Below are 14,005 nucleotides of genomic sequence, written 5' to 3'. Positions count from 1 at the left end.
GAAGGTTCCAGATGGCCTCATGTCTAAAACATATGAGGAACTCTTAAAGCTCACCAGAGACACTCAAAGCATTTTGAAAATTCGCCCTACAAATGCACCGACATTCCACCAGAGGTGGACAGCGACTGGCAAAAAACAGTCGCTAATGGCGAAATGCACGTGGATGGCCAACACCATTAGCAACTACGGAAACGTGAATTTAAAATCGCTGTGAGCTATCATACGACCATCAGGGGGATGAAGACCTTAAAGACAGTGGTAAGATATGCTGTTGAAGATGTAGAGTAACTTGTCACTTGCTCAAACAAAACGGCACGGTTGCTTTGGCAAAACTGATAATTTCCTTCACAGTGAAAGGTTGGATCACCATGAGGCATGGCATCTCTACTCTTGGCTATTTACCCTCGTTTAACGAAAGCTAAGAGGCCCATTGAATTTGTACTTGAATGCTCATAATGTGCTTTATTTATAATAGGCTTAGACGCAGCTTGGATTGATCAACAGATCATTTATCTGTTAATTTATCTGTTAAGAAGCCAACTGTGATACTTATATTACCTGGAATACTACTCACCAATAAAAAAGGAATGAACTGTTGACACCTGTAAAATCTTGTATAGATTTACAGAAAATTATGCTGAGTGAGAAAACAGTCAATTTCAAAAGGTGATATATATATAATATATTATATATTATGTATGTGTATATATATTCCATTCCGAAAATATTTTTGAACTGTGACATTTTAGGAGAACAATAGTGATTCCCAAAGGCCAGGGGAAGGTATGTAAGGTGTGGGGTGTGGCTGTAAATGGCCAACCTATAGGACTCTCATGGCCATGGAATTACCCTGCTTCCTGAGTATAGGGCTAACAGTATGCGCCTGCACACTTGATAAAAAACACAGCCAGACAAGAAAAGCTTGGGCAAATCTGAAGAAAAATGTTGGATTTTTACCAGTGTCAATATCCTGTTCATGGTGTTGTGATATTATTCTGTGAGATATTACCATGGTGGACTGTGGCTGGGGGAAGGGGGGCACTACAGGGTAAGGCTATGCATGACATCGTGCCAGTTATCTTAATTAAAACTGCATTGAAAAGTCATGCACAGGAGGCTGCGGGTAGCTCAGAGGTGGTGGGCCTGCTGGGAATGATCAAGGCACCCAAATGAGCAAACACAATGCCTAAATCGGGGTTTTAAAAGAAAGCGGGGGGGGGGGGTTGGTTTTAGTCCCTCTCACTGGAGGAAAACCAGGCATGAGTCATGCCATCCTGTGCCCAGATACCTGCATGGAGGATTTTCTTTTTCTGTGTTTTTTCCTCTGAAACCTTCCACGATCCTGTAGACACGTTTGAGGGTGACAAAGTCATTGAGTCAGCGTCGGATTGAGAGTTTGCACATTTTTCTGGAGTTGAAGCCATGGATGAGATTTCCTTTTGATGCCTGTTTGATTCAGATTTTTTTTTAAGTAGACCAATAAAAAAGGAGGGTAAAAGGAGAAGTCCATTAAGAAGGAAGAGAAGCCCATTAAGACATTCACACTGAACACTACAGACTTAAAGAAGTGTCCTCTGAGGAGGAGCCCCCTCTAATTAAGAGCCTCAGCAAACGGGAAGGCCGAAAATACTCAGTCTTCCTATTATCAAATTAAACATTAAGATGCCTGGGTGCACGGACGTAGGAGTGTGGTCAGGTCCAGCCTGAGCCGAGCGGTGTGGCTCCTGTGACAGCTCTGTTCCTTCCAGACGTGTGACCTCAAGTCACACGGTCTGCTCTCAGTGTCCTCAGTCCGTCAAGCGCTGACTACCCAGGGCTGCTGTGGGGATGAATGGGAGGAAGCACTGGTGGTGAACGGGCAAGCATTGTGGAAACCCAGTTCTCCAATCCCAGTGTCATTCAGCAAGCTCTTGTAAAGGTGGAGCCTTCCCACACCTGCAAAGACGGCAGCCAACGGTTCTGGAGAATCTCTGAGACCGGGAGGGATCCAAAAATGCTCTTCCCAGGCGTTTCTGTCTCTGGACTTTGAAAACAGCAGTCATGGGACAGCTGTGTGGTCCTGCCCCGTGTTCTGACCTTTGTGTGACTATGTCTACACTGAGCATCTCAAGGCAGAAAGGACCGGAAGTCGTGTACCCACTTCTCCTGACGCATAGTTTGCCTCAGTTAAAAAAAAAAGATTTTGGCTGTTACATTCTTATTATATAGTTGTTTATTTATTTAAACCTAATGGGAAACTTCACATCAATAGTCTGTTGTGAATAGCTAGGTGGGAGAAATCACTTTCCTAATGTCATTAAGGAAAAAGGAAGCTGAGAAGTCCGGCACCTGCACACTGGGGCACCTGCTCGTTCTACCATGGGTTCCTACACCCAGCTGCCTATCACCATCTTACAGATGGGAACATGGTGCAACCTCAGGATTAAGTAACTTGTCCAGAGTGTAACAGTTGCAGCAGTAAACATTTCTGACTCCAGCTCTCAGTCCTCCCAGTCCTTGATACAGAAAACCCATTGGAGCAGACCATGCGCTGTTCAGACAACAGACAACTGACCAAGTCCACGGATGTTAACGGCTGCCCATTTGGCTAAGAGTTTGTTGTTAGCAGCTTCTGTAAAAGGAAGGCAGCTAGGGTGTTGGGTAGAAGACTAGAGAAGCTGGTTTATACTCAAGGAATGTTTGCTTACTTGGTTTTTAGTTTATTTGTGGCATTTAGAAGCGCATTTGTGCTTCCCAAATTCCCCCCAAAGAAAAACACTACAAAAGTCTCCTTCTAAGACAACCCACTATGGGACAGGCCTCTCTTCTCCGAATTTGGTATCTGTGTTAATGCATAATTTGTTAGTAGGAAGACTGTGTTTAGATGAATAAAAGGCTCTGGATAATAAATGTATTTTCATCTTTCCAGCTCTCTCCCTTTTAGATATCTTCCTGGCGGACTATGCATGAGTGAGTGTCTGTGCACACAACCTTAAGTCACTTTAATGAGATTTACAGAGAGTTGGTCAGTTGTGATTTGTTTGGAACCATGAATGAGAATCATGATCTATATGGGCTAGAGGAAGAGAGATCGATCCCAAACCTGTCACCACAGCCCTGAGAAGGAAACAGATCCTGGGTCATAGGATGGTGTAAGAGGAGGTTAAGGTGCCTGTCAACTTTACATAAGCCTTTGACCCCTGGGCTAAGTCTCCACCTCAGGCTCCCCTCCCTGCCCTAGCACTGCTCATCAAGGGTGGGGGTGGAGGTTGCTTTCTATAATAGATGGAATATACCAAGTGCATATGTGGCCACCTCTAGCCACCGTTACTGGACCATCCTCTCTCTGTAAGAAATCCCAAAGTGACCAGACTACATGCTTCTCTCACGAGATCGCCCAAGGCCCTTCAGAAACGGGAGAGCAGGATGGGGAAGAAGGGAGTGGGAGGGAGCAGGAAGGGGGCGAGGTGGGGGTGGAAGCAGGGGAGAGTCAGGAGTTGGGGGGGAGGACTCAGCCGAGGTGGCAGGCAGTTTGACAGCTCACTTGCTATCCGTGTCCTTGTCTGTGTTGTACCACCAGTCGATGACTAAGGACTCGGTGTAAAGCTCCTGTACCTTCTCCAGGTCGCTGTAACCCCGCTGCACTTCCTGAAGTAAAAGGTTCACGTCTTCATCCTGTAGAAATGAGAAGCATTTGTGTCACTGGCTCCCATGAGGGCACAGATAACCTTGGACAGAAGGCTTACTGCCACAGGCGGTGAAGCTCAGCAGCTAAAAGCACTTAGCCACTCTTCCAGAGGTCCCGAGTTCAGTTCCCAGCAACCACATGGTAGCTCACGACCATCTGTAATGAGATCTGATGCCCTCTTATGGCCTGCAAGCATACAACTCTGTATACACAATAAATAAATCTTACTAAAAAAAAAAATCTCTCAGGATTCTTTCACTATCCCACATCCAACCAGCTGTATGGTTTATTATTCACATATAAGAAAGGGAATTTATGTAGTCATAATCGTGATGTCATCATGACAAAAGCCTCCCCAACCCCCGCCCTGATTTGTAACTCTGGCCTCCTTCCTATAAACCCTCTCCCTAATTACCAAGCTACTACTCAGCACGTCCTGTCCCTACAAATTAGTTTGAATTTTCTACAAGTAGAATCATAGAATGAACGCCTGAATCCTCCGGGGCTCCCTTCACTCATGATTATTTTGAAATTCATTCATATTATTGGGCGAATCCGCCGTTCATTCATTTTGTTAAGTGATGTTCTACCGTATAATAAATATAAAAATGTATCCATTCACTTGCAGCTGAGATGTGTCCAGGCTTGGGCTGATACAGAGAACACTATGAACGTGTGTGTGTGTGTGTGTGTGTGTGTGTGTGTGTGTGTGTGTGTGTCCAGCTGTTTTCGGCAAACAGGCGCCTAGATCATGTGTATGGTGACCTCACTGTGAAGAGCTACCAAGCTGTTTCCTGAAATGGTTGTTCAGTCTATAATCCCACCAGGCAGGCAGGATCCCCAGAGCATCCACATCCTTGTAAATATACAGCACAGATGGTGGCTGATGCCTAGCGCCTGCACGAAGGTGTCTACTTGTGGTTTTAATGTGGATTTCTTGCCACTAATCATAATAAGCATCCTTTCGTGCGTGTTGTTTACAAAGCACATGTTCTTTTGTGAATGCCTTATTTTTCCCTAAAATGGGGTCTTGCTATCTATCCCAGGTCAGTCTTGAACTCGTGGTCTTCCTGGCTCTGCATCTTCTCTGGTGGGATTTTGATAACATGTCTGCTTAAAGTGTTTGCCCATATTTCAGGTTTCCCCATTGCTGGGTTTTGAAGATGTTTTAATATTTGGGGTACAAGTCATTTAGTAGACACAGAATCTGAAAACATTACCCTCCCACTCTACAGGATTTCTCTTCAGTATTGTGTCAGTCTTTCCGGCAAAGAGGCTTTGAATATTGATTTATTCCAAATGACCAACGTATTAGTCTATGGGTTATAATTTTTATAACCTACCAAAAAACGTATATATTTTCTTTTTTCTTTTTTATTTTTTGGTTCTTTTTTTCGGAGCTGGGGACCAAACCCAGGGCCTTGCACTTCCTAGGTAAGCGCTGTACCACTGAGCTAAATCCCCAGCCCCTATTTTCTTTTTTAAAAAATATTTATTTTATGTGCATAAGTACTCTGTCTTCATGTACACCAGAAGAGGGCATCGGATCCCATTACAGATGGTTGAGAGCCACCATGTGGTTGCTGGGATTTGAACTAAGGACCTCTGGAAGCGGTCAGTGCTCTTAACCGCTGAGCCATCTCTCCAGCCCCATATATGTTTTTTCAGGTAGGCATTATGGCATGAGTCTGCAACCTCAGCCCCTGGGAGGCCAAGGTAAGAGAACCAACAGTTTGGGGCCAGCCTGAGCTACGTAGGGAGATCCTGTCTTCCAACTTATTCTTCAGAAAAGGTATTTCGGTAATTGTAAATCCTTTGCCTTTCCATAAGAACAGTTTGCTGGTGGGCATGTATGTGTGCACATGCGTGTATGTGTCTCTGTGTGTATGCGTGTGCATGTGCATGACCTTGTATGTACATTGTGTGTTTGCATGTGTATGTGTGTGTGCATGTGATGCTTGTGAATGTGTACATGCAGGCACACAGAGTTCAGAGTGGGGCATTGATATGGGGTATCTTCTACCCGTTCTTCCTTCTGCCTCGCACATGGGCTCTCAGTGAATCGGAGACTTCAAATCTCAGTTATGCTGATGGCAGGCAGCAAATGCTCTGGGCCTACATGTCTCTGTCCCATAATGCCGGAGTCTCAGGCACCTGTGGCCGTGCCTAACTTTTTACGTGGGTGAACTCAGGTCCTTGTGGTTGCAGAACATGGACTCTGACCCACTGCCCCATCACCCAAGCCCCATCTTGCTGGGATTTTGACTGGGATTGAATGGAGTCGACAGATCCACTGGAAGGGGGTGTACAGCTTGACACTGCTAAGCCCTCTAGCACACTTAGAACACACCTCTCAGCTGGGCTACACCCGGGTCTGTGTGAAAGCCTTTCATGTATTCTGATAGGTGCATCCCTATGCAGTTATTATTACTACTACTGTCATCATTAATATTGCCGTCATTATTACTATTGTCATCACTGTTACTGTCATCATTATTACTATCACAATTGTCATCGTTATTACTATTGTCATCATTATTACTATTACTATTGTCATCATTATTACTATTACTATTGTCATCATTATTACTATTGTCATTATTACTATTGTCATCACTATTACTATTGTCATCACTATTACTATTGTCGTCACTATTACTATATTGTCATCACTATTACTATTATTGTCACTGTTACTATTGTCACTGTTACTATGTCATCATTATTACTATTGTCGCCATTATTACTATTATTGTTGTGATTTCTGCTGTTATTTTCAGTGAGGTCCATTTCAATGTCTATTCTATGCTAGTAAGGAGAAACAAAGTTGGGTTTCGTAGATTTACCTTTATGACTTTATAATGTGCGTAAAGTAAGTGACTGGGTCCAGTGGCCCCTTTGAGTATTCAGTGAGATTTTCTGCCTGGGTGATGATGCTGAGTGAAAACAATGGTAGCTTCCCTTCCACTCGGTGCCTTTCATTCCTTACGCTCTGATGTGCTGACTGGGGTCTTGGGAGGAGGGACCAGGGCGGCCAGGGCAGCATCCTTGTAGATTGCCTGATATTTGAGGAATCCGATTATTACAGAAATGTGTATTGAAGTTGGTCAAAAGGTTTTCATGTATAAACTGAGATGGTTGTTTTTTCAAAGGACTTGATTTTATACATACGAGTGTTTTACCAGTGTGTGTATCCGTGTACGGTGTGAGGCCAGAAGAGTGTGCGTGCATGATCCCCTGAAACTGGAGTTAGCTGGCTGTCAGCTGCCGTGAGAGTGGGAGCTGAACTTGGGGTCTCTGGAGGAGGAGCAAGCACTCTTAATCACTGAGCCTCCTCTCCAGCCTTACCTTTTATCTTGTCTGTGGTAAGCAGAGGTGGTTAACCTTGTGACCCAGTAGATGGCCCCATACACATTCACACAGGGTCAGTATGGATTGGGCTCCGGAAGCTAATGATTGTAGGAAGTCATCAGGGAGATGGGCTGGTGAGCCCAAAGGAAATAGTAGGGGGGTGTGGGGGTGTGCATGCTTGAAATCTTCAAAGAATAAATACAAATGACAGTATCGGACAGGAGAGGGCTCAGCAGTTGAGAGCATTGGCTGCTTTGCCAAAGGGGCAAACCTCTGTGATCCGGTTCCAGGGGATCCAGTGCCCTCTTCGGTCCTCTAAGGGTACCGGGCATGCAAGTGGTCCACAGACACACATGCAGGCAAAATGTTCATACACATAAAACCAAACAAAAAATATTAAAACTAAGTGTACTGATGTGGTGTCGTGTGCTGGTTTTTAAGTGTTAAGCTAGCATTGCATCTCTGCACTAAAATCCAACATGGCAGGGTGTGTTAGCTGTTTCATGTACTGGCTTTTGTTTGTTAAGTTTTGTTTTCAACTTTTGCATACTTGTAGCTAAGGAATATCAGCCCTCTTAGATGGGAAAGTACTCCTTCCTCTGAGTTCTAGAAGAACCTATCCACAAAGATCACCTTCCTTTCCATCTCAGAGGGTCAAACCCAGATCCTCACGTCTGAACTGGTATCTCTTCTCGTTACAATTCAGCAGTGAAGTCATGTGGGGCTGGGGTGATCTCTAGGGAAGCCATTTAACCATGAACTCGATTCCTCTGATAGATGTAGGCATCCCTATGCTTTGTACGAATCCAAGCTTTTATTCTCTGAAAGGCATGCCCACTAGACCAAGGACCAGGTCATATAGTAATTAAATATTTGGCTTTTATGGAAACTGCCAGACTGCCTTCTGACTGTATTTATCCTCCAGCCAACAGTGTGTTTGTGACCCTGTTTCTTCTCAACCCACCAGCATGTCTGACAGACATGGAGTGGCAGTACTATAGTTTAGTTAGTGTTCCTCAGAGGCTGGTGGGATCTGGCCTCCAGGCATGTGCTGGTGGGATCCAGTCTCCCAGCATGACCTGGTGGGATTCGGCCTCCTGGCATCCTCTTTGCTAGCACATCTGTCTGACCTCTTCAGTGGAATGTCTACATGTGTTTCACAGGTTTTCTAAGATGGACACTTTTTGGTTTTATGGCCCTCAGGTTTGAACCCTGGGATACACACCTGGTGAGGGCTCTACCACCTACCAAATATCCCCAGGCGCCCTTTACATTTAGGACAGGGTCTCATTAAAGTCCCCAGGCCGCCTATTCTAGTTTGCTTTCTGTTGTAGGGATAATATATTAGAAAGCATATGATATAAGCCATAGTTTATTTCATCATATTTCATCTTCATTACTGTCCTTCGTTGAGAGGAGTCAGGGCAGAAACTCAATAGGAACCTGGAGGCAGGAACTGAAGCAGGGGTTATGGAGGAGCGCTGCTTATTGGTCTGCTGTCCTCTACCTCCCAGACCACCCACTCAGGGATGGCACTGCCCACACTGAGCTCTGCCCGCCCACGCTAATCATTAATCAGGAAAATGCTCGCAGACCGATCTGATAGAGGCAACCCCTCAATTAAGGTCTCTTCTTCCCGGATGACTCTGGATGGTGTTGGGTTGGCATAAAAAACCAGCCAGCATATCGGCCTTGGATCAAACACAACCCAGGCAAATCTGGAACTTCTGGTCCCCTTGATTCAGCCTCTGAGTAGCTGTGATCACAGGCCTGTGCCAAAGGCCTAGCTACTTTCTAGAACTCTTCTAGCTTACAGTTTTATATTGGAGCCCGTGATTTACCTTGCAAGTGCATGCTCTGTGTGTGGGTGAATATCAGCACCTAGGCTGGGCTCATCGTTTTGCCTGTGGATGGGCCGTTGTCCCAACTATTTGTTGAAAAGGTGCTCTTTCCCTCTGAACTGCTTTGAACCTCTGTCTAAAAGCTGGCAGGGGTGCTGTGCATGGGTTCTTCCTGCAACTGTTCCACAGTGTATGCAGCTCTTCCCCCACCAAGGCCATGCTGTCTTCATTAGCACAGCTACACACACACACACACACACACACACACACACACACACACACACATATACACACATACATACATATACACTCAAGTACATACAATTAACATATACAATTCATATTCACACACACATGCACATTCACACACACTCAAATATAGTCACACACACTGACATACACATATTCCTACAAACATGCATACACATTCCCACACATGCACATATACACTCACACATATATATACTCACACACATGCACACATATCTACACATATACACTCACACACTCAACTACATATACACACTAACATACACACTCAGATTCCCACACACATGCACACACAGTCCCACACTCAGACACATATACACTCACACATAGTTGCACACACAGTACACATATACTCACACATACACACATAAAGCCACATATATACTCTCACACACTTACACACACACACATACACACACACACACCCCTTAACATCAGTTACAGTGCTTTCCCCCTTTTGTCATGGATAGCCATTTTCCTGCTATTCTGCAGGCCTGGTAACATTTGATCAGATGCCAGGCTGCAGATGTTTTTGTTTCCCTAATGTTATTTGTTCTACGATGTGTGCACTGAAGTTACTTTTGTCCTTTCATGTCTGGTCTTAAAGATTTCTACTCCAAAAGCATGACCCTCAGTGCAGTCCACAAAATATCCAAAGGGGCAGTGCCTGTTCTTTTGAATGACCCAAACAAGGATGAGGTTTCCCATCCCCCAGCCTTGGGTGATCTCGGAGCACAGTCCCCTATGATTCTTTTGTCTAGGTCAGTTCTAGGAGGGTAGTCTCACCTCAGTCCCAGAGTTGTTCAGGTCTCTGGTCTGTCCTGATAAACCCCTGACCCAGTTGAAAGTCTCTTCTTGGGTGTACAAGAAGAGAAATGAACAGCAAGCTTAGCTTCCTGTAGAAGATGGTCTTCTACACACATTCACAGTGGGGTGACCCACAGATGTTGCATTTTCTGCCTGTGAAAGTGTGTCCTTGTGTTTTCAATTGTTATTTGAAGCCTGGTAATGGGAATATGTAATATTCCCTTCCTCACCAGCCTTTAAAAGAAAGCCAAGCTGCCCTAGGGGAAGGTGACCTTCCCCAGCCTACTAGCTGAGTAAGGAACGTTTTATCCCAATAAAGAGCTGAGGGCTGGAGCAGGGACCGGAAGTGCTGCAGAACTTCTAGGCAGGCAGAGATGCAGAGAGAAGCGGGAGGAGACTGAAAGGAGGTACAGCAGAGCTGGAGTCTGGCTATGAGAACCACGTGGAGAGACAGGAAAGATGGAGAATTCGGGCTATTGGACACTAGCTGAGAGACTGAACCGGAAAACACAAAACAAAACAAAACAAACAAACAAACAAACAAAATGAACGGCTTTAAACTATATAGATGTCTTACCTGAACCTCAAGCGGGATTCTTAAAAGCCCGGCAAACATTGAGTACACATCCTCAGGTCAGTATCGCAGGATTAGGGAAGAGTTTCCATTACCCCCCCCCCACCCCCCATCAGTGTGAATGGCTTTATCAGATGGTTACGTAGTTGCATTCCCTGAGAAGTTAAGAGGGAGCAACTTAGTATCTGCAATTTCTTGCAGGTTTCCCATACAGGTGTTTATGCAGCAGGAGTTAAAAGCCTTTCTATGTGTGGTCTGGAGAAATGGCCCAGTGGTTAAGAGTGCTGGCTGCTCTTGCAAAGGACCCAGGTTCTATTCTTAGCAGCCTATGGTGCCAACCATCTGTAACTCCAGGGCATTTGAAGCCTTCTTCTGGCCTCCATAGGCACCAGGCATGCACGTGGCGCACAGACATACATGGAGGCAAACACAAAAGCAGTAACAGAAGAAGAGGAGGGAGAGGGAAAAAACAAAATTTACTCAGATCCTTGGGCCACTGTAGCTATAAGAGTTCTTGGCTTGTCCCTGTGACCTTGATCGAAGCTCACATTGTCACAAGTCTTGAGACCCTCAGGCCACATTTGGACCAACACAGGAGGGGCATCATTACTGTACCAACTGCGTGGTTTAGTTTTGTGTATGGCTGCAGTTCTCCCAGCTCAGGAGCTGATCTTTGAGACTTGTGATATTTGAATGAGTGAATGAATGAATGAATGAATGAATGAATGAGTGAATGAATGAATGAGTGAGTGAATGAATGAATGAGTGAATGAATGAATGAATGAGTGAATGAATGAATGAGTGAATGAATGAGTGAATGAATGAATGAATGAGTGAATGAAAGAACCATTTGCTCAGTGTACCGAGTTCCCACCTGAATATCCTGAATGGAATCCTTGCAGCCAAAGTTATAAGCACGGAACTCGCCTCCAGTCAAAGCAGCGAGCTGCTTCAAGAACTCATTAGCAACCTCGTCGTAGTAACTGAAGGAGATGGCACAGATGGGGATGTTCTGAAAGAGTTTGACGTGATCCATCACCATTTCTGGTGGCTGAAAAGGTAAAGGGGGGTGGGGAGGGAGGATGGGAAAGAGGAAAAGAGAAAGACAAATGGTATAGTATAAAAATTCTTAGTATTTTCCGCAGTTGGTCAAATTCTGAGATAGGAATTGCTCACACAGTAAGTGACTTTTTGTCAGTGTGTTGAGTTCAAATCAATAGGCAAACTGCTACCAAGGAGCATGGAGTCTCAAAGGCCATGGTCTTGTCCCAGTGAAGTCCCACATTATGGTAGGAAAAAGATTTGTCAAAGCAGAATCACCTCAACTTTAAATGTACCTCAATGTAGAGACCATGCTAGTTGGGCTGGTATCGGAGACCCATAGGTAGGTCATCCTGGCCACAGGGGGTCCCACGTCGTGGGTGCCTGGCTTCCCAATTTGCCTTCCAAATGTCTTTATGAAAAGAATATTTTCAGCTTTTGCCATGTTGTAGGCAATTTGCTTCTGAGAGATAGAGGGAGACGTTAACGGTTCTTCCGAGCACTGGGTATTTCCTTTAGGGCCTGTGTGATACTTTGAATGAAAATGGCCTCTTGAGGATCATAGGGAGTGACACTGTTTGAAAGGATCCCAGAGAATACCATGCGGTCTCACTGGTAGAAGCGTGTCACTTGGGGGTGGGCTTGAGGTTTCAGACACTCAAGCCATGCCCAGTGTCGCTCTCCCTGATGCCTGAGGAAGTGGATGTAATACTCCAAGCTATCTCTCCAGTACTGTGTCTGCCTGTGTGCCACCATGCTCCATGCTATGACGATGATGGACTAAACCTTATAGAAGATCGAACTAAATACTTTGTTTTATAAAAGTTGCTGTGATCATGTTGTCTCTTTTATAGCAACAGAACACTGGCTAAGACAGCCTAAATTCCTGGCTACTCCTCAGAACCATCAGTTCAGCCTTTCGAGCATCTCGGGAGGTAGTTTGGGAAGGAATGATGGCGGCCTATCCATTCCTCGAGTCCTTTTTAACGTAAAGACACTGGTTTCCTTTTCATGGCATTGATATCAGCTTTAAGAAGACAGAGGACAAAAATCACCAATGATAACACAGTACAATTTAAATTTGCCTTTCACAGTTAGGAGTGGCCAAACACCCAGTTTTGACTAATGAGACCTAGACCTAGAAAATCTCAGAAGCAATTTCCTTTCTCAATTAAAAAAAAAAAAAAAGGCAAAGGAGTCTAATGTCCTTCTCCATTCTTGCAAAATGGATCTTTTTTCCCCTGGAGCAGTAGCAGCCATGCTGTGAACACGAGGAAGGGAAACACATTGAAGACAAGAGGAAGCCCACCTTTGGAACACATGGTTACATAACCAGAACAGTCATGGCTGGATTTCCTACTCCTGCAAATGTGGTTCTTTATCACCCAGCATTTCCCCTCTATTCCCCTCTATATCCCCAGCTATCCCCTCCAAGTGACAGCATACCTAACGCCTCCACTTAAAGGTGGAAAAACTGGTCTGAACGGTTAGGTTTGCCAGCGTCACCAAGCTCTCTGGTGGTGACACGGGGTACGTGCACACTTCAGTCCTAGAGACGCACCGGGTGCTTTGCTCCCTGGTGTGTGAAGAAGATCGCCCCTCTGTGAGGGGCAAGTCACAGTACCATTCTTGACCTTCCAGGGAGGACCTCCTCTGCCATCTTCTTCTCCAATAACAGCCTAGCCAGTGCCTTCTGAAACTGTCACCAACTGTCCCAGGGCCTCCCCTGTGTTCTCAATGTGAGGAGTTCCCCTTTGATCATCCAGCTTGCTGGCTCCTTCCGACAGTTCCATCCCTTTAACCTTGCCTCGTCTGATTTTCCTGAAGCTCTGGGGAAAGGGTCGTGAATGAGAGGGACTCTGCTCACAGCTGGCTGGCCTTCCCTGGGGGGGTGGGGGGCTGCTGTTTAAATGGTCCTGAGAGACTGAGCTTGTGGATGCTGTCATCCAAACGTATCCTCGGTCTTACTAACTCTAGTCTGCACCGGACTGTCAGCCGGTTCGCTAGCCATACAATGATTGGATCAGTTGGCAAGCTGATCCTGCTTCTCTTGTCAACTCTGAGGCCTAAGAGAAGCGCTCCATACCTGCCTGTTTCAGCTCTGCTCTCAGCACAGCAAGGCACTGTTCTTCTACAGGCTCATGGCTGAGATATTTGGGATAGGAAGGGAATGACAGTGTTCTCGCCCCAACTGCATGCTGGGACACCCTGTCTATGGCATCATACATTTATTTGCTTGTTGACTGTCTCTCCACTAAGAGCTTCTCTGAAAGCCAGCACTGCAGAGTTCAGTGATGGAAATATCATTTATTCCCTCAGAACAACCCTATGAGGGAGGAGGACAACTAGCCTTAAGCTACAGACGAGGAAACTCTAGTTAAAGGGCATTCGCCCAAGGATACTCTGACAGACAGGATTGGGTCAGTCTCTAAGCCAGGTTTCTATCTCTAAGTT

The 14,005-nt window shown here is 45.3% G+C and overlaps 1 protein-coding gene across 14 annotated transcripts in view; it reads right to left on the bottom strand.

Annotated features, from left to right (window-relative positions):
• Vwa3b (von Willebrand factor A domain containing 3B) overlaps nucleotides 1-14,005 on the bottom strand; it is a 169,130-nt gene that overhangs the window by 55,786 nt on the left and 99,339 nt on the right. For all 14 annotated transcript variants that reach the window (XR_010054626.1, XR_010054627.1, XR_594349.4 and 11 more), the window contains 3 exons: nucleotides 11,385-11,561; nucleotides 3,524-3,654; nucleotides 1,289-1,446 (listed from right to left, as the gene is read on the bottom strand). Coding sequence is in view for 5 of the 14 variants with exons in the window: in XM_039084535.2 (XP_038940463.1) it covers nucleotides 1,289-1,446; nucleotides 3,524-3,654; nucleotides 11,385-11,561 (466 nt within the window). In the remaining 9 variants the exon portion in view is untranslated. The remainder of the gene's footprint in view (nucleotides 1-1,288; nucleotides 1,447-3,523; nucleotides 3,655-11,384; nucleotides 11,562-14,005) is intronic.

Source organism: Rattus norvegicus, chromosome 9, assembly GCF_036323735.1.
Source record: "Rattus norvegicus strain BN/NHsdMcwi chromosome 9, GRCr8, whole genome shotgun sequence".
NCBI lineage: Eukaryota > Metazoa > Chordata > Mammalia > Rodentia > Muridae > Rattus > Rattus norvegicus.
The sequence above is the reverse complement of the archived record's forward strand: the minus strand, read 5'-3'. Positions and strand labels throughout refer to the sequence as shown.